The sequence below is a fragment of the Tasmannia lanceolata genome, unplaced genomic scaffold (genome assembly GCF_043159265.1).
Source record: "Tasmannia lanceolata isolate RefF3 unplaced genomic scaffold, GAP_Taslan_0.1 ptg000005l, whole genome shotgun sequence".
Classification (NCBI taxonomy): domain Eukaryota; kingdom Viridiplantae; phylum Streptophyta; class Magnoliopsida; order Canellales; family Winteraceae; genus Tasmannia; species Tasmannia lanceolata.
In genome coordinates this window covers 13100911-13127270 of record NW_027518682.1, presented here as the reverse complement: position 1 = coordinate 13127270, position 26360 = coordinate 13100911, and the positions used below count along the sequence as shown (strand labels likewise).

The window sequence follows — 26360 nt, the reverse complement described above, 5'->3', positions numbered from 1 at the left end:
CTTGCAATCCAAAAGTTGATTTTACTAGGGAAAGTCCCCTGTAATATATTTATGACCATTGTTTTAAAATTTCGGTTTGGAATTGGGTCATTTTGACCGAAATTGTAAAATTTCCAGAAGAAATGAGCGAATTTGAAAAAAATAAATAAATCGGTTTCGGCAGGGTCAGAAATCAAAACCGAAACTTAAATCCATGTTTATGACCATGGTTTTAAATTTCGGTCCAAATTTTAGAGAAAATGTAATTAAAAAAAGAAGAAGAAGAAATGGACCGAAATTTCGAAATGAATTAAATAAGCTCTTTTAATTATTACCAAATTTCTACCGAAATTTCGAAATTTCTGAGGTCCGAAACCGGTACGGAAACCAAAATTTTAAACCATGGGGCTGTCCCAAGTAAAAATATGGGGTTTTAACGTGAGAAAATAGGTAGGGGCAAAATGGTAAATTTTCCCTAATCAAGCCCATCGAATTTAATGAAACAACGGTGTTTAATTCCTCCTAAACCCCTTCCAAAATCAAATCACAAGCCTCAAAACCCCTTCCAAAATCAAATCATAAGCCTCAAACGATGTTCACGAGGCAGCAACTCAAATGACTAATTTAACCCCTACACCCATATAACCCACGAGGGCAAAACCCTCCAAACCCACCCAGTCGCTCACGCTAAGCACCCAACACCCACGAAGCGCACGTTAGACAACACCAAACAAAAATGAGCCAAGGAAGCATATAAGTTAGAGAAGCATTATCAAATTCTTCTAAAAATAGCAAGCGTAAGTTAGAGAAGATTATAACATAAAACAAAAGAGCATCGATGGTAGTGATAATGTTAGAGTCTCTCTCTCTCTCTCGAGCTGTGTCTTCTGCGTTTCTAAGCCCCCATCATTGCGAATCTTGTGCCCAACCTTACCCTCTCATCATTTTATTTTTGAAAAAATTAAAATTAAAATGACGAAAATACCCTCATGGCCCATCATCACATGACGCCATCCTTTTCCCACACCATTCATCATTTGTTCACATTAAATCCTCGACCTTACCGGCCGCCTTCCGTGCTTACACATGCATGATTATTGTTGCAGGAAAGGCTTGTCTCCTCTCTCTATATTTACCCCCCCAAATGGACCTTCTCTTTCTATCTTACTCTATTTCTTTTCTCCTATCCTTCTACTTTTCTTACTGTCTTCCCATCTAACTTGCACGACCAAAACCAACCTTCTAAAAGGTGATGTCTTGTAAAGAGAAAACAACTCTCTCTCTCTCTCTCTCTCTCTCTCTCTCAAGCATTAGTTATCTTCTTCTTCTTCTTCTACTACTGCTACTTTGCTAGTTTTGAAGGTTCATTTTATCTTTCTCAATGCATTTGGGTATTGAGTTGTTTTTGTTTTTTATCTCTTGGAATGGAATGGGGTGTGTTTTTTTAAAGTGAATTTGATTTTGGGTTGTTTTTTCCCTTTATGTGTTGGTGTATGTTTTCGAGTGAATTTGGTTTTGGGTTGTTTTACTTTTTTTACTTCATGGATTTTCTTCTATCTGCTAAGAGGAGGGTCTTTCAAAGATGGGTGCATGTTTTTAAGTGAATTTCGGCTTTGGGGTTGTTTTTCTCAATGGGGTTTCTCTTTCCTTTACTTTTTGTATAACTATTTCTTCCTCTTGTTAACTTTTTTTAGGAACAGGTGGGGCAAAAGGAGCGTTTTTATTAATGTGATGTCTGTACTGTCTTTTTGTTTTTGAGTGTAGGGTTTGGGTCCGTATTTTTTTTTTCTTTTTTACTTGTATACTTTCTGATGTTTTAACTGTTATTGTATATTGAGTTCTTCCTCCTACATTCAAATAAGATTTGTTCCTTTTAGTAGCATGGGACAGGTAAAGGATCTTTAATACGATTGCCTCTTTTACTCTTTCACTTTGCTGTAAATAGAGGACCGGAAGTAGTTGCTTCCAAGCTCCAAGTGGGTGATTTATGATGATGGCTTTTGTTTTTCTCTGCTTTCTTCATTTATTATTATTACTAGAGTGGCATGGATTTCTCTGGAAGTCTTGTATGAATTATCTATGCTTTACGTATTCTTGCAACATAAGACAAAAAAAAGCCCATGCATCTTTTCGAGGTGGATGTCTATCTTCCTTGTGAATTTCTATTTTGGGTTGTTTGGTTATTTCTTATGTTGTATTTTTTTTTTATCTTTTTTTTTAATGGAGTTCGGATTGAGGTTGGATTTTAAGTTGGTTGGTTCAGATTCCTGCGTTTTTAATTTTTCAAGTTTAATACTTGTCACAGGGCTTTCTATTATGATTCTCCCCCTACTAGTTTTCTAGTTCTTTTATCTTTAATAAAATCATTTATCAAAGTATTTAATAATATTTCATGATATCATTTATCCAAGTATTTAATAATATTTCTTGTCATTTTGTTTGTTTTTCAGGGTATATTCAGGCGTTTGTAAGGTTTCATAGTGATGGAAAGGCTGAACTCAGATCTGTACTTGCAGAACTGCTACATAATGCAAGAGAATGAGAGGCTAAGGAGGAAGGCCCAGCTTCTTAACCAGGAGAATCAAGTCCTGTTGTCTGAGCTGAAACAAAAGCTCTCAAAATCAAACCCTGGCCCTAGCTCTGGCCCTAACTCTATTCCTGACCTCAATGTCAAAACTGGCTCCACCTCAAACCCTGCCAAACCCCAGTAAGCCCATGATCCAGTCATAGATATGGAGACTTTGTGTGACCCTTTTTGTGTAGAACCATCAGAGATGAAGTGAATGTCTATCTGACCTCTTTTGTGTAAAACCCATATAGGAATCAAATGTAATGGTTCAATCAGTTTCAGTTATAAAAGCAGTAGTATCTTTCCTTTCCAGAACAGTACTTGCTGCCAACATAATTTTATATATTTTTTTCTTTTTTCTGATGGAAAAAAAAGGAAGAAAAGTTGATATAAAACCCATGCAGTACTAAATAAAATATTAATTTACAAGAGTACTTTAATTTTCCTGCGTTCTTCAAAAATCAAGTATTTTCAAATGGGTTCTGAGCTGAACCTAATAATCCACCTTTAGCTTCTTGTCAATGCTTGAGAATGTTTGAAAATAGGCCTTAAAATGCTTGTAAGCGATATCAATATCTTCCTTCCCACACATTTCCCGCACACTGCATTTAAGAGAATGAAATAAGCAATCCATACAATTTATACAGTAATAGTAATAATACATGGGGAAGTGATATATCCGCCCCTTTTGATTACTTGGGACACCCAGCAGCAAGTTATAGGTGTAAGCTCCAAATCTGCACGCGAAGGCCATAACCAATATGAAAAGCTAGGATTGAAATATGAACATCTGAACCCAAGGTTGCATAAGAAGGCCATAAGGCTCAACCCCAAACTGATTTCCAGGTTAGGGAATTGATATTCGCCCCTCTTTTATGCTAGAGGGGGCTGCCCCAAGTAAAAGTAAGAGGGGGCAATTAAATCATCACACTTTAGTATACACAAGTGTGGATGCAAGTGTAATATCCTGAATTGGCTCCACACCAATCTCTTTCTATGGATTGTCAATCCTAAGTTCCTAACCCAACCTGTCCCTAAATCTCTCAACTGTAACCCAACCCATCTAACCCGAAATCGGTAGGGTTGCACCATAAAGTCTAAGTGTTATTATTATTAGAATTTGCTTGGAAATTGCTTGAGGGGATGCCTTGTGAATGTGGCATCCAAACAGAGCCACTAACTTGCACAAACTCGTCATACTGTGTTTTTCTATGGATGCTTTTAGTTCTTTTCATTACATAAAAGAATCCTTTCAATAATGTGATGCATATTATAGAAAGATGGTATTTCCACCATCCTTAATTAAGTTTAGATTTTTGTGAAAATGACTTTATTTGCATGAAATGGCAGTTTGGATACAAGGATTTTATAATCCAGGATTGTATTACAAGCTAAAACCTGGATTGTACAGTTTCCAGATTGTAAAATCCATGTATCCAAACGGCCAGGAAAAAGACAAAGGAAAAAAGGAGTTTGAAAAATGAAATGCAGGTATTTAAATGAAAAGACAAAAGATGTGGGAGTGGAAATATCATCTCACAGAGAGCAATATATAAACATTTTCTTGAAAAACAGGAAGATTTTGTTTGCATGGGACAGAGCCAAAAGGGTGTTGGTAAGGATAATACAGTGTCCGGCTAGAAAGTGACGGGGAAATCCAATAAAAGGTTGCGTCATCATAGATTTGGTAAATAAGTCAAATGCATCATTTCTTTTTCTTACTGATTAATATTTTATGAAAAGGAATCCAATCAAAGTCGGAAAAAATGTGCTACCTTTGATATCAAGAGAGTGGATATGACATGGTTGCTCTGCAAGGTGGTTGACCATATCTTGTACTAAAGCCTGACTGACTTAGAGTCTTATCAGTTGTAAAACAATATGGAAGAAAACAACAAGGAAAACTTGCCAATGGGGGACTCCAAAATACAAGAATTGTGAACTGGGGACATGCTTTCAAAAAATTGTTAGAGAGGGACGAAATGGGGGTTATCAAATCTCTAAAAGGGGGTTATCAACCCTCTAAATGGGGTTATCAACTCTCAAAAGGGGGTAATCAACCATCTTTAACAATTTTTCAAAATTTTTAACCCCATTCACAATTCTTGTATTTTGGTGTCCCCAATTGGCAATTTTTCCAAAAAAAGAAGAAGGAAGTGTTACATTGGCCCCCTTTTCTTCCCTGGGCCACCCTTCTTTAGTGTACTTATGGGCTTATGGGCTATGGCTATTCTTTTTACACTTGAAAGGGGTGGGCCTAGGGAAGAAAAGGGGGCTATTATATCACTTCCCCCAAAACAAAAAAAAAAAAAAACACAATCCCCTCTCTCAGGGAAGAAGGCATTCATTAAACATGTGCTAATACAAGGTGGGCCACACCTCTGACCTAATCTTAGGGGTCCCACATTACGCGTGGCATCGGTGCAAATTAGGAATGGGCCAAACCCTGAGAAAGTTCCATTCAGATCTAAGCATCAGGATTATCGATTAATTGTGCAGTGAACGACTATGCAGAAAGTCACTTCTAGGATGAATGGTAAAAGATAATTTTTGGGCCTTTAAGGGGATACCAGAAGGCATGTATATAAGATCAAGACCGTTGATATTGTAGGGCATCATGAGGTGACACACATGTCCATGGTCCCATCCTGAATGGGCTTCCCATACGCAAGATCAACGATCTTGATCTCATACAATCAAAGTGATCTGGAAGCAATTTGGCCAGTCTTATGGTTATACCAAGTTTTTAGGCCTTCGGGAATCCAAGGAACATTAAATCTTTGAAAAGGAGCTTCAAATGACTTTTGAATGGTTGGGGGAAAAATCTCAGCAAGAAAATGTAAGGGCCAAAAAACTCTTATTTTGGGTTAGGAGACAAAATTTAATTGAATAGATCCCAATACTGATTAGATTTCGTTTTGAGGATAGGGAAGCAATTCAGTCACTGTTTATGACAATCATTCACAGTTCTATAGATGTCAAAATCTTGCCGTTCCACATAACTCGGGCGAGTCAACTCGGCCGGATCGGTGTGCTCAAACTACCGAGGTCAAACTCTTGAATTGTAATACATACGACTCAATGGTCAACTCACCTATCTTCATAAAGTTACTCAACTCAACTAAGCCTTTGTCCCAAACTAGTTGGGGGCCGCTAATGAATCCTTTAGAAAATTTTCATATCTTCATAAAGTTAGTGGATTTTTAATTGATTCGATTGGAAGTTGAAAGACTAGTTTCTGATTCAAGCCCTGGTTTTTAACATTGCTTAGTATGTAGTAGAAGAGTAAGATTAGACACTAACCTGTGCATGGAGAGCTGAGCAATACCGCAGTCTACAGTTCGAATGCCGACTCCTGAAGCCAATATAGGACCAATGGTAGATCCACATCCCATATCATTTCTGACCACAAATTCCTACATAGCCATTAATAAGTCAGTGAAACCCATCTTAATATGTAATCCCCATTCATTTACAAACATAAAACCTAGGCTTTCCATTCAGCACAAAGGAATATCGAAAATTCCGTTGACGCACCCAAGTCAACTCCTTTTTATCTTGGCCGGGTTCTCATCCAAGTCTGAATTTTTAAACACTAGTTAAATAGACAAAAAAATTTATGTCTCAAGTGACCTTTGATTACAGCTTCATAAAAAAAAAATGAAAGCAGATGAATTTGGGTGGAGGATTCAACCGGTTATCTTCAAACATTTAAAAAAAGATTGTATAAACTGCTAGGTTCATCAGCAGGAGCAGAGGGCTATGTAGAAGATTTGTGTAACAATCACTTCTCTTTCTAATCTAAAAAAACTACTTATCCAAAACAAGGTGATGTTGAAACATTTCGGCGTTGGAGATATTCTAGTCCAATGTTTAACTCGATCAATGAACATTCAACACCCAGTTTTCATGTGCCAGGGTGTCAATACATACTTAATCCTTAGAATGGCATTACTTCCTATCAGTAACATTCTCAATAAACTCAAAGTAGGTGAATACACATTCCATAAAAAATATTGCTACCTTCATGCTAGGTGGCAGGAGTACATGTATAAAATGAAGATTGCTGCTCACACATGCCCCAATGTCACATGCCAAGACACGCTGGAATGACTGGCATTTGTATGGGACCATTCACGACATCCAAGACATGACATATGGGTCCCATCGTCTTGCACCAATCACACAGCTCCATGTCAGCGCACGACATCCTGGGAGCATGGAGCTAGTATCCATCTATGTAAAGTAAACATGAAAAGCATTTTTCAAGAAAACTGCATCAGTGCTCTCTTTAGACCAAAAAGCAATGAACTGTAAGGCACCATTAAAAAAAAAGGCAATGAACAGTAAGGGTTAATTGAAGTAAAAAAGAATAGTGGGAAATGATAATAGCAACATATTTTCTCTCTAGTGTTGAATTTTATAATCAATACCTGAGTTGGAAGGTTATGTATAGCAGCTACTTCTTTAAAAAGAAATGCTGTGACGGCACTTGTGGCATAACGTTGATTTGCATTATGCTTGATAACCAGACCTTTTTGTAATTGTGGCCGGTGGTGTTCTTCATGTTTATCTACAAAGTTTGGGTGTACACCATGGGCCATGTCTGCAGAAACTACGGACACGAACCAAAACTTGTCATTTCCACGAGCTACACGGAAAAGTATTAATAGAAAGAAGATGCAAGAAGATGCATACAACAAGTAGCAAATGAGTTACTCAAGCTCGAAACGTAACTTAAATTTATGATACTCGCCTCTTGATCATCCCAAGAAAATATAGGGGCCATTTGTATACGCGGATTTTAGAATCTTGTATTTCCTCGAAATCCTGGATGGGAGACGAGAGAAGAAGGTTTTAGAAATCTCAGGATCGAGGAGAAATTTCTAAAACCTGGACATCTTACTTAAAATCCAGGATTCTAAAGAGAAGCAAAACGGACGGTCTCCTTCTTATCTTTGTCTCCCATCTGGGATTTTGAGGAAATCCAAGATTCTAATCCGCGTATCCAAACAGCCCCTTAGTATCATCACTAACCTAATAACAAAGATATTAGGGGAACCTATATAACAATTTTACAATTTTCTAAATATAATCTATCGCAGCTGAAAAAAAAAAAGAAAAAAAAAAAGAGGGAATAGCCACCAAAGCAACACCTTGCAAGAAAATACAACAAAATTGATAGGAATATACCAAGAAAAGATTCACGGATTGCACGCTCGAAACCACCCTCGCCCACATATTCTTGAGCTAAGCAATCAACTATGCGTCTCATTGCCTGAAACATGGTGGGTGCACCAGCCCCCTGTAATGAATTTGATCCTACCTGTACAAGTGATAGAACGATTTATAATGTTCACATGTAAAGTGAAAAAACAAATAGAAGATTATAAATATTTTAAATGTGAATAAATATTGAGACTAGTTGATTGAAAGTACATCTTCAATAGCAGTTAGAATCTAAAAGTTCAGACTAAAATAACCCATTTGAATAATTTATGTTTGCTGCTTCCACTAAGAAGCACAACAATATAAAAGCAGAAATATATAGTGTGCAGATCTAAGATGAGCACAAAGAAATTAAAAGAGTAAATCTTCTTGTAATTCAACACTTTAATCACCTTAATTTTATTCTTAGAGAGGGTTTTAAGAATATAGTAGGCACTAGCATCTAGCATGCAATAGATCTATTCAATGCTTAGAAGGAAGATGTATTCATTCAGATGATTTTCAAAGAAGACAGCAAAATGATCCACAAAAACTATTTCATTTGGTTCGGAAAAGGTTTTGCTAAGGCACATTGCAGAATCTAGGCATATATTCTCAAGCCATGGTCAGAAATTCCAAATCCTCTACTAGTACAGGCAATGGAGTTCAGGGTCGTTTATCAACAACTTCAACTAGTACCTTTTTCCAGTAATTATATGACCTGTTTGTGGCTCTCTTACAGACACGTTAGAAGGTTAGAGTATCAGGAATAAGAGTGACTATTTTCGAATGATGGAAAATATGAAAGAAAATTTGAAGCCCTTTTTTAATTGGAAAATCTTCAACATATGGCGGGAAGGTAACAAAGCTGCTGATTATCTCTCGAAGCCTTCATGTTCTAGTAAAGGGGACTCTGTCCCAATTGATGCTTTACCATCTGATCTATGTCAAATCCTGTATGATGACTCCTCTGGAGTTTTATTTTTGCGTTTGTAATCTTATTTTATTAATGAACTGGTAGGGGTCTGCCTAACCCCAAATTGCCCATCAAAAAAAAAAAAGAGTGACTATTTTCTGTATGTTATAATCTATTTGCACAGATCCTTGGAGAAGATTGTGTTTAGTGTGTTTAGTAGAAACCGGTGAGACCTGGACACATGGCAGAGGTGACAAATGCCCTAAAGTGTCAGGGGTTTAGCATGGCTACCTCCAAAAATCTGACAAACGGACACTTTTATGTGCAAATAATATTTTAATGCTTGGTTACCATTAAAAAACACAGATGTTCATAAGTGGCGTAAAATGTATAAAAAGTTTTTTTTTTCAAAAAAATTACCAATCAATATCCAATTCCAATCACAATCAATTAGCAAAAACCTTAGCTAACAAATAATCAATTAAGAAATAAATAAAATGCATGCAATGTGTGAACATTACAAAATGAGCAACACTTTCTCCCTACAAAGATTTAGAAAATACTATAAGAAAAGCAGCAAGTAGAAAGTACTAGAAGAAAAGAAGAAAGCACAAAGAACAATTTGATACTTTGGTAAGCGGGACTTGGTGCCTTTAACATGGTATCACCAGTCTTAACTCTCAAGTATCCATACGATGGGAAAAAAACCTAAAAACTATTAAGTACCCAAATAACACTGAATAAAAATGACCTTAAGATAAGTCCAAGTTTTCTTCACAACTGCGTAGAGGTAAAGAGGCACATTGTTTTTGTATACTAAATAGGTGTGGTATGTTTTTGAAGACAATAGGAAACAAAAGAAGTTTAGCATGACATGTTTGGCCCAGTTGTCAGTCATGATGCATGTTCAGTATGTTTTTAGCACTGCGCTGAGATACTCATGACAAAAATCTAAGGGGCCGTTTGGATACACGGATTTTAGAATCTTGGATTTCCTCAAAACTGTAGATGGGAGACAAGAGAAGAAGGAAACCAGCCGTCGTTTTCTGATTTCTCGCCCTTCTTTCCGACAGCAAGAGAGTGGGACATCATCCCATGTTTCCAGGTTTTAGAAATCTCAGGATGGTGAAGAGATTTCTAAAACCTGGACTTCTTACTTAAAATCCAAGAAATGTTGTTAGGACAGCATACAACAGCTTGACCATGAACCCTCTTTTACACAATTTTCAAACTAAAACGTGGATTCTAAAATCCGCGTATCCAAACGGAAACGGCCTCTAAGGGCTGTTTGGATACCTGGATTTTAGAACCGAGGTTTTAGTTTGAAAGCGGTGCAAAATTCTGGATTTTACAATCCATTATCCTGGATTTTAAGTAAGAAATCCAGATTTCATAAATCTCTCCCCCAATCCAGAGATTTCTAACACCTGGAAACGGGATGATCTCCTACTCTCTCGCTTGACGGAAAGAAGGCCAAGAAATGAGAAAACGAAGGATGGTCTCCTTCTCCCAAAAGAGGATTTTGAGGAAATCCAAGATTCTAAAATCCGCATGTCCAAACGGCCCCTAAGAACTTGGCATTTACCCCAGGCAGTAAGAATAAAATGTTCTTGAACCTAAGCCACTTTGTGTTGGATTAATGTGTGCGTGGTATCAGCTTATTTCTTTCATTTAGACAATGACTCGTATGGGGTTCTCATGTGACATGGAATGTGTTCATGTTGCAACCTTTGCAGAAAAGAAAGTGGAGCTTGAGGCAATAACTCCCGAGTCCTGACAGACCTTTTGGGAGTTACAACCATGTCTTTAGTATGAAGTAACACCCAATGTTTCATCATATTTGAGCATTCTATGGTCAACAGAGCAAGGCAATGGAGAAAATTAAATACGCACTAGGGTTTGGCTTTGAAATGCTTCTGAATGGGTTCTTTACATTCCACCCCTTAAACAAAATAAATAACTTGGTTTTCTATTGATTCAAGAGCTATTTGATGAGTTCTCTGCAAACTTTGTCCAGACAAGCTTTCATTGAAGGTTGTGGTCAACAATATGCAGGGCTGTATTGAGGCCTTATTTAGAGTGACTTAGGGAATGCACTAATATTTTCAACCATTTGTTGAAGCAGTCTAAGAAAACGGGCATAGCATCCAAATTTGTCACTTAAGTTGATGGGCACATTCCAGTTGTGAGTTTTACCCAACTGGACTGGTTCCTTGTCCAAGACTTGCCTCACTTGGTTCCATATCATTCATATCACCATATGGTCAGTTGCCAGCTAGGCCTGTGTCCTAAAATAATGATCTGAAGGCAGATCTTAGCGATGCTTCATATTGATTTTTAAAGGAAAGAATTTTCGAAAAGACAAAATTTATGGCTTCTCAGAGTGATGGTAATCATTTTTTTTATAATGGTCAGAGGGACGATAAATATTAGGGCAATGATAAATTCACACCCCCTGTAGGATAATTCACACCCCTTTAACGTGAACTGACGTTAGAAAGCGTTAAGTCTGCCACATACCCTCCATTAAAGGGGTGCGAAATATCCTACAGGGGCTGTGAATTTATCATAGCCCAAATATTATCATAATAAATATGAACAGCATGTTATGTTCCAAGAATCAGATTCAGATGTGAAAAAAGGAACTAAATCAATACATATTTGTGTCAGCTGAATAGAAATTACCTCTTCATTGTCAAACAAAGCAACCATTCTGATAGCGTGTTCATTTGATAAATCTTCAGGCAACTGACATGAATCCACAAGAGCTCTAAATGCACAATAGCTTGAAGCAAGATTGTCTAGTCTTCCAGAAAAGATAAATTCATTATTTCCACCTCCAAGGCAGCTAGGCTGGGTATCACATACATTCAACTCGATACTCACAATTTCATTAGCACAACAGCCCAGCTCATCTGACAAAACCTGAGACACAGAGGGGCTAGATTAAGAAACTATAGAAACAATCTTCCAAGTGCAAGAAAATTTTGTAAATATCACATTGTTACTCTATCCATTGAATCTACCATTTTATTGAATTTGATGAGTAACAATAATTGAATGTCCACAGATTAATAATGATAAAAGAAGACACCTGCATGAGCAGTGGGTGATGAGTAGTTTTTTCTTCAGGCTTTGTAGAAGTCTCCTCATGCTTTGTTGCAAGAAGTGGAACAAGATGGGTCTCTAGGTTAGGTTTAAACCCATCTGTGTTCACTGAGCTGAACAAAAAAGAATAGCAGATAAACCGTTAGCATACGGTCCACTTTCTGAAGGCATCACTGTAAAAAATGGAAGAACATTAAGTAATTCATAAAACAAAATTATCAGAGAGAAATTAGTGAAGTGGAAGAACAGGAAATGAACTTCAGCTAATATTTAACGAAATGAGTTTTTTTTTTTTTTGCTAACTTATTGATGATAGTGTGTAGACCTCAGTGACAATAGAATGGTAGAGAATGTAACCTCTAAAATAGAAATAAAACCTGTGGTTGTTGCTGCAAATAAGTTCCAAACTGGCAAATTCTATTTTAAAATTTCATGTCAATGTGACGTTACTGCAAAAGTTATGTTTCCCTCTTCTTTTTCCTTAGTTATGAGTCCAGAGTCCAGACATGTTCATAAATAAATAGTATGTCCATAGGTGGACTTTGCATTTACAAATAGATTATGACTAACTTCTTTGGCTGATCTGAAGCAGGAACTTCAATGTAAATTATTTCTATGTTTAATGGAATGTTGTGTCTGAATTCTGAAAGTTGCTGGACCATCTCAACTATTGAACAACTTGCTTTAACTTGTGGAAAAGTGTTGTTCCAATGATATGACATGTAGTAGGCACAGAAACATGTAGGAAATCCCTAATTTAATGCTCTAGTATGTTCATGGAATAGACCATATCAATATATCTCCAGGTAAGATTTATCATATACGCTGATTAAAGAACAGGTTGGGCATGTCCCAATTAATATTTGTATATTTCAAGTCTTTCCTGACAGTCACATCTTCCAATCAAACCCCCTCCATACAATCATGGTTTTAAAATTTCCACTGAAACTAACATGAAACGGCCAAAATGTTTTCATTTCCATCCCCACAGAAATGCATACCGAAACTGAAACACATAGTGAAACCAAAAACCGTAAGTATATTAATGGTATATTATATCAGTAAGTGTTAGACAGTTATATTTATACCAATTGCATGCGAAATGTGGTGTATGTATTATGTATAAATATTTCTATGAACTACATGTGAAATCTATTATGTACTAAACTATCACATCTGCGAAATCGCATGTCACTAGGTGTTCAATGTTGTTAAACCATTATGGATGGTTGTCTTGTTTATGTGATGGTCTCTACATGTGTATTGTGTCTATTCTAGCATTCCATGAAGTTTCATCTTAAAATTCTACCATTTGCATATGTTTCCATATGATTTTATAGAATTTCTATTGAAATTTCCAACTGAAACTGAAACATTTTCGTTTCCATGGCGACCAAAACCGAATTTTAAAACCTTGCATAGAATGTATCTATTTTTTTTAATGACTGAATAGAATGTATCTATTAAAAGTAATATATGAGATGAGGCAGATATTACAATGGCCCGTGAGTTCCAACCACCCATGAAGCTAGATTCAACTGATTATCCAGCATCACTATTGGAGCTGGTGGAATACTCAACTCAACAAAGCCTTTGTCCCAAACTAGCTGGTGGAATGAGGTACAAAATTGTCAACCAATCCCATAGCTGTTTTTCCATGGGAGGAGGATATCAAAGAAATATGAGTAATCTAACAAGATTGAGAATTCAAATACATGAGTATGATCAAACACCATGGGCTTTTTGGTAATTACCCATCTCATCTGAATATTTTCTAATTTATGGTATTTGGTCATAAGTAAAATTAAAAAAAAAATCAACTAGAACAAAAAATTGAAGGAGCAACAGCAGCGAGTGATCATTTAGACATAAATAAAAAGGAAAGTTAAAAGCTCAAATAGCTACCAGCAAGCTATCATTAAAAGCTCACAAGTGTTATCAATCATCCCAAAAGAAGTAACTTTGAAAAGCTGGGCACATGCTCAACAATAAATATTAGCAAAGGTATAAATTGCTCAAAGTAACAGAAAATAGAAACGATGATGAGGCTATCAATAAGACTTACCAAAATATGGAAAGATGGAATCATTAAAAGCAGAAAGAAAGGAAAATCTCAAGGAGAAATGGAACTAAAAGCACTAAAGAGGAGGCCAATCACTAATCAGTGATGAATATTATGTACCTAGGAGAGATGTATTACCATCTCTTCTTGTGGAACATTTGACATGTGGTAGACAAGTGCCAGGACGATAAACAAATATGGGGAATAGCTTTATGGCCGGGATCAATATGGAGGAGAGTAGAGCAGCTATTTTGGCGGGGGTTTTGGGTGCAAGATAGATAATCTCCCTCTCTCTTACATTGGTCTTCCTCTCGCCACAGGTATCCCTATCAAATCAATCTGGAATCTAATGATAGTGAAATACCCCAAATGATTTGGGTTCTATTCATTTCTAAGTATTAAAAGAGGTGTATTTTTGTCATTCAACATCAAGTTAAGTTTTTTTAATTTTTTATAAAACCAGAACTTTATTGTTTCTTCGACAGAAACACAGAGAGAGGGTTTGACGGAGAGAGAAAAAGAGGAACTAGGGTTTGGCGGTAAGGAGAAGAAGAAAAGGGGATTTTGTCGGGAATGGGTGGTCGAGCGGTGGATTTTTGGCGTTGGAGGTAAGTAGTGTTAGATATTTTGATTATCAGCATGCGAAATAGGATTTTTAGTTGCTTAGGGTTTTTAAAAAAGGGGAAATTGTAGGGTTTTCTTGATTTCTTAAATCCGGCAATGTTCTGACAGAATTCTATCAGTGAAATTGGTTCTGTTAGAGAGCTTTCCTCGTAACCTACCCAACGGAACCAGCTTTACCCATTTCCATCGGATCGTTTTGGAACCCCCAAAATTAGTAGGGTTTGGTAATTTCTGATTTGGGCTTGTTTGGTGAAATTTAATACTTTTAATCTATGTTAGACTTCGTATCTTTCCCTAATTACTGTTAGGTTATGTTTTGATTTGTCTGTGATCCTTTGCACAGGTGATTGAGTATTTTGTTCGGAGAAATTGGGAAGTGCTTATATTGTAAGTATTCAGCCTAACTTTAGCGGCCTTCGCATGGAAATTTTTGAAAAGATTTTGCAAATAAAATTATTCTTTGAAAAATATGATTTAGCATAAGATTTTGTAACTCTGGGTATATCTAGAAAATTCATGAGGTCAGCATTTTGGTAATGCCCATCGTGTCTGGCTCGTGATGGTTGGTGTGTCTATGCTCCCCCCAATGGGATGGTACGTTGGCCCTCTTATGTCAAAAGAGGCTAAACAATTGACCCTGTCGACTTGTATCTGATATCTACTGCAAAAACAGTTATGTTAGCGCCTCCTAGTACATGAGCATTGTTTTGTTACTATACATTTTCTGATATGTACGAGTAGTGATTCTGATTTTGGATTTCAAACTCTATATGTACCTAGACTTAGCTTTAGTTGAGCTATATTACTTGCTGGCTTTCGAGCTCACTGTGGTTTATAAATTTTTTTTAGGCTCTGAGGCTGGCTGAGGCGAGGGATTCACCCTGTACTTGCGGGATTTTTTCGGGACTAGGATCAAAAAGAAGTTTTCCCATTGGTGTATGTTTGGAGGGAGGATCTCTCCTATAAAGGTAGTCTAATGCAACATCCCAACTTTATGTCCCTCTTTAGAATCCCGGTGGCAGTTTCCAAGTGGATTGAGAAGCTCCAAAGAGATTTTTTTTGTGGGAAGGGAGGTAGGGTGGGAAAAGACTAGCACATGGTGAAGTGGGAGAACAAGTGCAAGTCTAGATCGAAAGGCGAACTGAGGGTGGAAAACATTCAAATCCGAAAGTATTCTATATTTTGGTAAGTCATATTGGAGCCTTTGGGTAGAAAGAGATGCCCTTTGGAGAAGAACTTTTATGGGAAAATATGGGAAGGGAGATGTGAGTTGAGTTCTCTTCTTTCACTAGGTTTACTTCCATGCATTTTGACTAGGTGATGATGAATTCTTCACTTGAAACTCTATTTCTTCTGATTTGCTAGCATCCATCGCAGAAGGCATTTCGCGGATGGGCTCTGGCATGTGAGAACAGCCACACCGGCTCACTTTTCAGCAGATTTTATCTTCATTCATGATGTGGCTGCTCTCAAATGCAATAGCCCATCTGCGAAATGCCTTCTGCGACGGACACTAGAAAATCCCTACTTCTAAACATTCTCTATATCTTAAGTTCTATCTCATTTCTAAGCATTTAACAGTGTCTGGGCCAGAGTATGTCTTGATGTTATATCTATAAATGCATGACTAAGGAGAATGGGCAATTGTGACTACTGCTTCATGAAGGTGACACTTCGAATTTCCAGGTTGTATACTAATCCTGAAGGGGCAAACTGCTTCGAAAAATACTTGTCATTCGTTTACCATGCTCATCAATAAAGACTACCAAAAATCATCCAGAACAAATTGACAAGTTGTAATCATTTTTATGGCTTCCAAAGAAAATTAAATAATTTCCACACCATACAAAAACAATGTGTACACATCAAAATTCATCTAAAGAAGAAAGGGAGTACAAATAAGCAGCAACCGGTCAAGATGAATGGCCAGTGTTGGTACTCGTAACAATGGTTTCTTCACTTTGACGAGCTTATGAATGAAGGACCCATCACCAGCTTTCAAGATAGCTCTTCCGGCCACGCTTAAATCCCTATCAAACCATGTATGCCATAAACCAGCTCCGTAAGTTTGTACATTAATCATAAGAAATCCGGATTTTGATGAAGCAGATTTTGGTTTTAGTTTCAGACAAGGGCTATCTGTATGTGCAGCAACCACATGAAACCCGCTACCCAAAGTGTACCTGTAAAACAAAGAGAGAATTTAATCATAATAATCCCGATATCAGTATGCAAAATTTGAGATATGAGAAAGACATGCGGCTAAAAATTGACAGATATTCAAGATAACTGCGTAATAATATTGAAATAACAGTGATCTTTTCTAGAATGGCAAATGTGTATCATATTTTACTAATTCAACTGCACAAGTTGTTGCATTTTGATAACTCATAACAGGTGTTGCATTTTTTTCAGTTTTTATGGGGTATAAAAGAATAAATTTGAATAAATTGGTTATTGGAAGTGGATGTAATCCAAAATGTGGTTGATGGGTACACTTTATTGTGTGTAATACTGCAAGAAATAAAGATAAAGGAAGGATGTAGATGTTAACTTACCAACTTCTCTGATAGCTTAAGCTATTGGAGAAGTTGGTAAGTTAACATGGTACCAGAGCCAAAGGTCTCGAGTTCAAACCTCCCGGATAGCGAAAATCCACATGCAATGGTCAGCCCAAAGTGGGACCACATGTGCCTCGTGTTTGCCAAGTGGGCCACACGTGCGGGGGAGTTTTAAAGTATAAAAGATAAATAACGCCTTTGGTTAGTTAACATGGTATCAGAGCTGTTGGAGAAAGGCGTTATTTATCTTTTATACTTCAACACTCCCCCGCAAGTGTGGCCCACTTGGCAAACACGTGGCACATGTGGTCCCACTTTGGGCTGACCATTGCATGTGGATTTTTGCTATATGGGAGGTTTGAACTCAAGACCTTTGGCTCTGATACCATGTTAACTAACCAATAGATAATATAACAATGCACTCTTTTCTCTTTTGGGCCTCAGTTATAGTAAATAAAGATTATATAATAAGCGTTTCTTCGCAGTATACTTGGGTGTTGTCACGAGTCATGCAAGGAGACAAAAAATGACCCAATCACCTCAATGAAAGTTCATCTGACTATGCCAGAACAATCCTAGTAACGGTCAACTCGCAAAGATAACCATACCTTGTTAAGGGGTCATTTTTTCACAAGCTTTCAATGGATAATTGCAGCTTGATGTGTTTGACTTGCTTAGCTTCTATTTGTTGATTTCGTAGGAGATTCAATGTCACACTCATGATGTCACACTCATGGAATTTAATTCTATGAGAAGTATACTATTTTCTTGAAATTGCAAATCATTTTGGCATGTGTTTAGTCTTGCTTCCAAACTACAGATCTATACAAGTTCAGATGATTTGATGCTTGGATAAATATCCAGAAAAGTGATGTGTGTTTTTATTGGCGAGTATTACTCGGAAATAAAAAGACCCAAAAATTTGCTAGAAGCATATGCCACTGAGGTTCTAGAAATATGACAAGACACTCAAAGTTCAGATACTATGTAGCTCAACAACTCTATATTTAACAACTCAATGCATGCAAACATGTGAAAAAATCCAAAAAAGCTAATGTTCTTACACAGTTAAATTGCTTCCCTAGTAAGTATTCAAAAAAGATAATCTAATAAAAAATAAAAATGATTGACGCACTTTTCTCCAACAGCAAAAGCCACCAAGCTGGACATGTTCCGTGTAAAGAAGTAGCGCCCACCGGGTTTTAGGTCCCATTCATCATTCTCATTTAGCAAATGAAATCCAGCTGCTAGAAGTTGGCGTTTAGCTTCAGCTGCAAATAAGGACAGAGCATAAGGTAAAGTGCAAAAATAAATGAGAACACAAGCATAGTGGAATAGGACATCAACCAAAAATTCTACTAAGATTCACTGGGGCCCTCGAGTGGTATTTCCACTTTGTATTTTGAGAAGAAATTTGTCTGATATTTCCACTTGCTACATATTCTGAACTTTCAAATCATATTTTATATCACCATATTACATTTCTTGAAAAACTCTAGTCGTTACAAGTTTCTGTTGCACAACATTCTCATAGTAGCACTCAAGCATCTAAGGACTACTGAATACTGACCCCCTTCCTTGTGGGTAGCATCATTTGAAAAATGGCCCCCTTCCTTGTGGAATGAGAGAAATGAACACACATTTCAAGAGAAATATAGTTCAGTAAAATCAGTTGTGTTGAAAATAAAAGTATCACTTATTGGCAGGGGGCAGTGCAGGAAGACGTGGGTATTCCCATGAGATATTGTTGTGAAAGTGGGAGGAAATTATGCAGGAAAGATACCCAAAAAAAAAAGATCAAAGTCTGTTGCCCGCTAATATAATTTTGTAATTTTTATTTTTATCCATAAATTTATCCCTTCTCGAAAAAAGGATACTCCTATATACCAATTATTCTAATATATAATAGAAATTTTTATTGAAAAGTTAAAACTGAGAATACAAAACATCCAAGATTCAAACGAAAAATGGTTATATCAAGGCAAAACTTGCTCAATAAACAGTTTCAATTTTTTTTTTTAAAAGAAAAGTAGCTGAACTGCAACTAATATATTCAATTTATCTTTCCAAAAAAAAAAAAAAAAAACTAGTATATTCAATAGAGGTACTAACTATTTTGACTTGTTTTTCGAGCTGTCTGCTGAATTCCAAAACATTATTGGTCGATTATTTTGTTCCGTTGCCTTGATTGGTTATATGCCTTCTTTTTCAAAAGCTCACATCTTTGCCTCTTAAATGCCTCTTTCTTGTTTAATTATTCTTTTTGAATAAGACAGATCAATCGAGTAAAGATTAAAGTACAACTACAACATGAAACAATTCTACTCCATAAAGAAGATCGAAGTCCCAAGACAAAGATGGGCAGATTGACACCTTAATTATATCACACTACCTTCTATATATGTGTGATCTCAGCTAACCTACAGTAATGTTCAATATCTCTGCAGACAATGCAGTTGCCTTCGGTAAGATATTTGATATATTGTTGGCACAGCACATAACAATGACACAATCGACCCTGATGTTCCAACCAACCGCCCTGCAAAACATCCAAAGTGAGCATTTTATACCATCCTCAATGGTCTAGCTTCATCCATCATAAATTTTCTACCCCATCCAGGTATAAAAGTAAAAGAATTGTTCCGTCCCATTTGAGTCATGAACAATCGCACCAATAACCTGCCAGACCCTGATAAGCCTACTGGATCTATCAATGTTCAGCTTAATCACTTCCTCTAGGAAGGATCAAAAGGGAGTAAGTCCAATGGGATATCAATAGACCAATCAACCATAACCCCCTCGCCCACTCCGCAATTGGCTTCTTATCATCGAGGGTGGCAATCAAAAGAATTTTCATCGCACAAAAGCCCGGGGAATTTCCAAAAGTTAATACTGTGCCAAAGACCCCAAGAAGTGGCATATAAGAACATCCTAAAGTACACTAAACTTCTCATTGACACCATAGAGTCAGCTCCCATCACATAACAAAGAACCGTAAAAAACATCTCCAAACTTGTTTTTTTTTTTTATGACATAGGGTGTCCCCACCCCACTTTGTAGAGTGGGACTAATTCCCTCCGGATGCGCGCAATCACCCGTAAACCACGCGCATCAGGTAAGCCCAGGGGGATTCAAACTCTCGTCTCTGGGGAGCATACCCAAGACTTTAAGCCAAAGAGCCACACCTGTATGGGTTTATCTCCAAACTTGTTGAGCTCACTAAAAAGGTTTCAAATGTAAGTTTCAATTAGGAATTCGGTCCCCACAAAAGTGGAAGTACTTTGTGAATGGAAGTCCATGGAAATCATGTAAGAATCATGGAAGTTTATGGAAGACCATGAAAATGACAGAAATTTAAGATGCAACTTCAGAAAATGCTAGAATGAGCACAAATACACACCTAGAAATCATTGCATAAGCAAGACAACCATCCATAATGGTTTAACAAGAACAAGCACCTAGTGGCACGCATTGTTGCGTGTGACTAGAATAGTAAAGGTAATTCTAAAGATAGATGTGTCACAACTCACAAGTTTTGAAGTTCATGATTGTGATATTCTTTTACTTTTCAACTTACTCGTCTTATTAATAGAATATCATTAATATTTCATGGGTATATGGGCTTTTTTAGTTGTGTGAGCACCACAAGGCATCAATCTTTGGACTTCGTTCGGACTTCGACTTTGGTCCGCACTTTGATCTCCACGGAAGTCGACATGTATTGGCCAAATTCGACACATGTTGGTAGAATTTTAAAACCATACTCACCGACACTCAAAATGAAGCTGTGTCAACAATTTGTCCCACATGCCACATAATGGGCAGCTTCCAGAATGAAGGAAGAAGGTAAGGAAATTAGGCATATTTATAGTTTTGCTATTATGGATATCTGAAGAAAGCTGGTACATGTTATGTTTCATACCCAGATGAATAGTAAAGAATCTAGTTTTCAATGCAATCCAATTTTCGGATTTGTTGGTCCTCTAGAAATCCTTTTGTCGTAAACTACTTCTCTAAATTGTTAGCAGTAATCTAGATACTATAAATAGAAAATAATATAAAAAAGATAATTAATATATCACTCATGGGAAAAAGAGAAAGGAAATCCCTTCAACTGAAAAAATAATCCAAGTCGCATAACAATTTTGTCAGTCAACCATTGTGTTAAGTACAAAATGGAAGTTCAATACTAATGACATCAAATTGGTCGTACAGAAGATGGGATGGCTTGGGGGTTTTGCTTGGCATTTGGGTGCCACATAACTAAAACCCCTTGTTTGGTTGCCAATATAGCATTGAGATCCCTTGAGAATACCTAAGATGTCTATAAAATCCAAGCCCAAAACCACAAAAAAGGGTGGTTTTTTGCTTGCATTTCTTGGGAATGATGCTTTGTCTCTCTTTCTCTCTCTTCACTCTCCCTCTTATTTCTCTATATTGGTAATGACACTCCCTACCACTACTCTACAAGGTTTGACAATCAAACAATACTCACCACTATTCTATTAGGTAAGTTCCAGGTAGATCCAACACTTGTATGTTCCCTATTGACTACTTACATCACTACACTACAAGGTAAATACCCTCAACCAAACAGAATCTTAAGGAAATTCAGGTTTATAGAATGCAGCATTGAATAGATTTCGATCATGACGAACCCCATAGCATATCAAGCATCTTTATTATTCTAAATGCGATGAGTGAAGTGAAAAAACAATAACACATGTTATTGTTACCAGTGGCATGGAAATGTGTCCAAGACTCGTTCAGATAATCCAGTAGATCGCCAACTATAGATGGATTTTCCCCACTCTTTGAGGTCTGCTCAATTGCAAAATCCGATGGAAAAAAAGGTTCAATAATCAGAAACAGTATCTGAATTGAATTGAATTTTTGAACAGAATAGAATCTCCCAACAAATCAAAATTGAGTACCTCTCCAATCTGATCTGGATTAGAGGAACGGAGATGCGTGGTATAAAATCTGCAAAGGCGATTATTGGCTTTGAGAAAGGAAGTCGAGAAAGGGTATTTTGGTAATAAGAAGGGTTTGAGAATTGGAGAAGGTTTGAGAAGTTGGAGACGATTCATCGCCATATCCAGGGGCTCTGGAAATGGATTTCGGAGAGAGGATAGAAGAAGAAAGCAAGCCAAGAAAAGGACCCTTGGTTTAGCTATAATTACGGAAGTACCTTAGCTTCCATGGTATACCGTATATGTGAAAGGATTCCGTTATGATCGTCGCCCAGCGGATCCCGATCGTCCATTAGGGTGGGGTCGACTGTGGATAACCAAGATTAAGGGCTGTTTGATTTCGGGGTAATCTCTGAATAAAAGCTTGTCCTAAATTGTTTTACTTTGGAATTATTTTTGTCCACTATTTGTCTCATGGAGCAACCCTGCCTGTAGAAAATGACCAAGTAACCTTTTTTTATAATGTAAGAAGGCGGGGTGAAGATGTAGTAAATATAATTGGACATGAGGTATCTAAGAGGGATATCTTTCACTATCTTGGTTCAATCCTACATAAGGAAGGATAGATTGAAGGGGATGCTAACCACATAATAAGAGCATGTTGGTTGAATTGGAAGCATGCTTCAGGAGTAATATGCGACCGTACAATACCTGCCAAGTTGAAAGGAAAGTTTTATAAGAAACCTGTGAGGCCAGACATGTTGTACGACTCAGAATGATGTGCCACAGAGAAGCAGCATGTGCGTATGGTGAGTGTGGCGGAGATGCGGATGCTTAGATGGATGTGCGGCCACTCAAAGTTAGAAAGAATTAAAATGAAGATATCAGTAAAAAAAAAAGTAGGGGTGGCACCGATCGAGGAGAATATTAGGGAGCACTGCTTAAGCTGGTTTGGGCATATCCTACGTACGCTTTAGATGCTTCAGTGAGAAGAAGCGACTCGTGCCAAGTTGATGGAGTAAAAAGATGAAGGGGCAGACCGAAAACAACTTGGGTATAAATAGTGGGGAAATACATGACCGCTAGGAACATAACAGAGAACATGACTTTAGATAGGAGAGAAATGGAAGAAAATGATCTATGTAGACGAACCCAACTAGTGTTAGGATTAGACATAGTCAATTTGAGCCAGATGGATTCTTTCACCATCTTTTTGAAAATTTTACAAATGATTCATTAGCTGACCCCAACTAGTTTGAGACAGAGGCTTAGTTGAGTTGAGTTGAGTTGAGGGTATCTTCGCACCATTTCAGGACGGGACTAATCCTGTGGATGCATGCAATCACCAGTAAACCACGTGCATCGGTATTACTACGGTTCAATTTCAAATGCACATCTGCATGACTTAATCGGGAAGCATTAGCGGTGGAAGCGTCCATGTACATTGGTTTGCCAATCCCGCTCAAAGTCTTGCTTAGTCCATAGGGAGTCCAAAATTTTAGATGAAGCCCTGATAATCTTATCCATATGGGCCGGGACTGTTGAGAGAGATAATTTCTCTGGGGAGATATCAGGAGGCCACCGTCATCTTAGCAGGTGATGTCCTCCATAACTGTGGGTGTTGCCCTCCAAAGCTTGCTCACAGTATTACCAGGTTCGTAAATTTGAAGAGGAAAAAACCTCATTGAAAGCCATGGATATGGAAAAGCATGAACTTGTGCTTTGAAGAGTGATGTGGTTGTCGAGAGGACCATTTGGGTGCCAAGGGTCCTTCAGGCACTCAATTCTATCAATCCAGATGCTAACCTTTGGTTCAAAGTTGATATTTTTATTGGATTTTTCCATTTCATTTTCAGGAATGTCAGAATGTGAATAAGATTATGATGTGATTCCGACTATTGATGTTGGGATGCATTTGGTTTCACAGAATCGGACAATGAAATCGACATCCTATTATGATTCCGCCTGATTATGGCTTTTGGTAAAGAAAATGAACATAATCAGAAGCAAAAATGACACTTGGAAGGAATTATAAGGGGAAATGTTAGAATCCTTCTATGCCCTAATAGATGGCATTCCAATTCCTCCTCGACTTTTTTTGGATTTTTTATTATATTTTGTTTGAAAAAAATGTGTACTTCATTTTTTTTTCCATTCCATTTATATACAACATAGTTATAGTAATTAGAATCTGAATGTAGGGGAATGAGAATAAGAACCAGAACAGGATGCCGATTTTAGATTACCAACTGTAACAATAGAGAGGGTGAGCCTTGGTGCAATGGTAAGGTTGTTCCATTGTGACCTGGTGGTCACGAGTCGGGTTCGAGTCATCGAAACAGACTCTATGCAAAGCAAGGGTAAGGCTGCGTATATCTAGCCATCCCCAGACCTGCAATGGCGAGAGCCTTGTGCATTGGGCGCCCTTTTAACTCTAACAGTAGAGTAGAGTAGAGTAGAGTAGAGAGAGAGAGAGAGATGCTTAATTTTCGTTGTTGAGCAACATAAACAAAATCCCAAAAATGACAGCCCACAGGGATTCCACGGGGCCAACAACGATTCCACGTTTGTCTTTCTCCTACAAGAAAAAGGAGCCCTTTTTAACTCTAACAGTAGAGAGAGAGAGATGTCCAATTTTCGTTTATTTTACTTCACTTTTGTCTTTCTCCTACAAGAGATGTCCACGTTTGTCTTTCTCCTACGAGAAAAAAGGAAACAAAGGGCCTTATTTATTTTACTTCACTTGTAAGGTTGCTGTTGTTCACCCCTCCTTTCATGGCACCCTTCGACAGCTTGTTGGGAGAAGATCTCTTAACGGCAATGGATGAATTGAAAGGTCCGAATTATGAACTCTGCAATCAGTTGTTGGAGTTAATAGGAGTTCAAATCGTTCAATTTAATAAATTGAAACCCTGCTTAATAGATACCCATGACACTATTGAACTAGAAAGGTGTAACGCCTAGAAGGTAGGGCAGGCAAGCAGCACGAGTTCTCCCTCAAAGAGAAACAAATCATTTTATTATTCACTAGTTGCAGTCCCGTGCGATGCACGGGGCGAAGAAAATATTATGATCGTGATAAAATCGGATATGATCTTGAAAAAATCGGGATGGAGATGGATGTGTACTAAAATATTGATAACCCCAATAATTTTAGGAGATTTAATGCGTAGTGAGAGATTATTTTAATCAATCCTTTATTTTAGGCGATTTTTCCATTCCTTGATTTTAGGTTTTTTTTCAATTCCAAAATAAGAAGTATTTTAGGAGATTTAATCTGTAGAGAGATACTATTTTAATCATTCTTTGATTTTTGGCGATTTTTTCATTCCTTGATTTTAGACATTTGTCAATTCCAATATAAGAAGCGTTTTAAATTCCAGGTGCCACATCCCCTTAACACGTTTTTAAATTTCGTTATTAAGTTTACGTGTGATAGATGAATACATGTTAAACAGTGTGCCACATGTATTTTTTTCGGAATGCAGTGGGGGTGACACGTGGCACAGCCTCGGTCCAAAAAAAATGCTTTATAACTTATTTTTTTGAAAAAATGAAAGAAAAAAGAATTCATAGGGTAATTATATTTGTAAATATAAAAATTAGAAATCAGTATTACACAGTTGAGTAGAAGATAACACCTAAATTAGTTATAAATTAACAATTAACAATAAAAATAAAGCCAAACTCAAATATAAAAAATGCAGCCAAAACTTAAAACCCAAAATAGAAATGAATATCATAATAAACAACCAAGTTTTAGGAAAAAAAGATACTAGAAGTCAGAACAATAAAATGTATAATTAGAATAAAAATAATTGGAAGTCACTAAATGTTATAGAGAATAGAAATTGAGGAAAACAGATCAGATAACTTGCAGATATCATAACTCAACCACATCGAAATCAATTTAAATCAACAAAAACCACACAATGCAACTCGTCTGAGTCGACTCGCGTATAACTTCGTAAAAACGTGAATGACCCATCGTCAAGATAAAAAAGTAACATCTAAATTTATGCATTTCAATCTGCTAACATTCAATGATACCAAAATCAAGATAAATGAACAAGCTTTGATACTTAGGCTAAAAATAAGATGACAAAAATAAAACTTCAAAAATAAGGGACTTGTTCCACGCTTTGTAATCAATGACAAACCACATGTTCTTGGTTGTTTTCGCCTGCATTAAGTTTCTATAGACCAAATTTAGAGACGAGTTTGAGTTCTTGAACCATGATTGAAATGAACATATAATAACAGATACGAATAGCATATATCTATACAGATGTAGTTATGTATGGATGCTATATTTCTTCTTATGTTTGGTTTAGTGGGTCATGCATTTTTCTGTGGTGTTACCATCTGGGGACAACAGCATCATCAGAACCAGAAGAATCTTGGCCATTAGCTTCTAATA

General features: G+C 37.1%; 2 protein-coding genes across 5 annotated transcripts; one reads left to right on the top strand and one right to left on the bottom strand.

The window, feature by feature from the left end:
* The first annotated feature begins 1074 nt into the window (after positions 1–1074).
* LOC143877556 (protein LITTLE ZIPPER 3-like) lies at positions 1075–2885 on the top strand. 2 transcript variants are annotated; one of them, XM_077379681.1, is made up of 2 exons: positions 1075–1228; positions 2430–2884. In XM_077379681.1, the coding sequence occupies exon 2, from the start codon at positions 2463–2465 to the stop codon at positions 2688–2690; it is 228 nt and encodes a 75-aa protein (XP_077235796.1). In that variant the 5' UTR covers positions 1075–1228; positions 2430–2462; the 3' UTR covers positions 2691–2884. The 2 variants fall into 2 exon arrangements, with proteins under 2 accessions (XP_077235796.1, XP_077235797.1); XM_077379682.1 differs by lacking the exon at positions 1075–1228 and adding an exon at positions 1677–2114 and having other exon boundaries at positions 2430–2885.
* Positions 2779–22181, bottom strand: LOC143877555 (Zn-dependent exopeptidases superfamily protein). 3 transcript variants are annotated; one of them, XM_077379679.1, is made up of 11 exons: positions 21962–22181; positions 21764–21848; positions 18163–18298; positions 16377–16649; positions 11767–11893; positions 11358–11597; positions 7742–7874; positions 6982–7163; positions 5852–5964; positions 3245–3285; positions 2779–3150 (listed from the first exon to the last, which is right to left on the bottom strand). In XM_077379679.1, exons 1-11 carry the CDS (start codon positions 22121–22123, stop codon positions 3056–3058), a joined length of 1587 nt encoding a protein of 528 aa, XP_077235794.1. In that variant the 5' UTR covers positions 22124–22181; the 3' UTR covers positions 2779–3055. The 3 variants fall into 3 exon arrangements, 2 of the variants coding, with proteins under 2 accessions (XP_077235794.1, XP_077235795.1); XR_013250665.1 differs by lacking the exon at positions 2779–3150 and adding an exon at positions 6572–6784 and having other exon boundaries at positions 3270–3285; XM_077379680.1 differs by lacking the exon at positions 3245–3285 and having other exon boundaries at positions 21962–22179.
* Positions 22182–26360: the final 4179 nt, after the last annotated feature.

Bases quoted from the DNA above. Each gene is read 5' to 3' on its own strand.
- LOC143877556 (XM_077379682.1), top strand. From the start codon at position 2,463: ATGGAAAGGCTGAACTCAGATCTGTACTTGCAGAACTGCTACATAATG.
- LOC143877555 (XM_077379679.1), bottom strand. From the start codon at position 22,123: ATGGCGATGAATCGTCTCCAACTTCTCAAACCTTCTCCAATTCTCAAA. The intron at 11,894-16,376 runs GTTGCTGCTTAT...TTTTTTGTTCAG, and splicing joins CTGGCCATTCATCTTGACCG to CTCAGTGAACACAGATGGGT. The intron at 3,286-5,851 runs GTTAGTGTCTAA...CTTCGCGTGCAG, and splicing joins GCTCAGCTCTCCATGCACAG to ATTTGGAGCTTACACCTATA.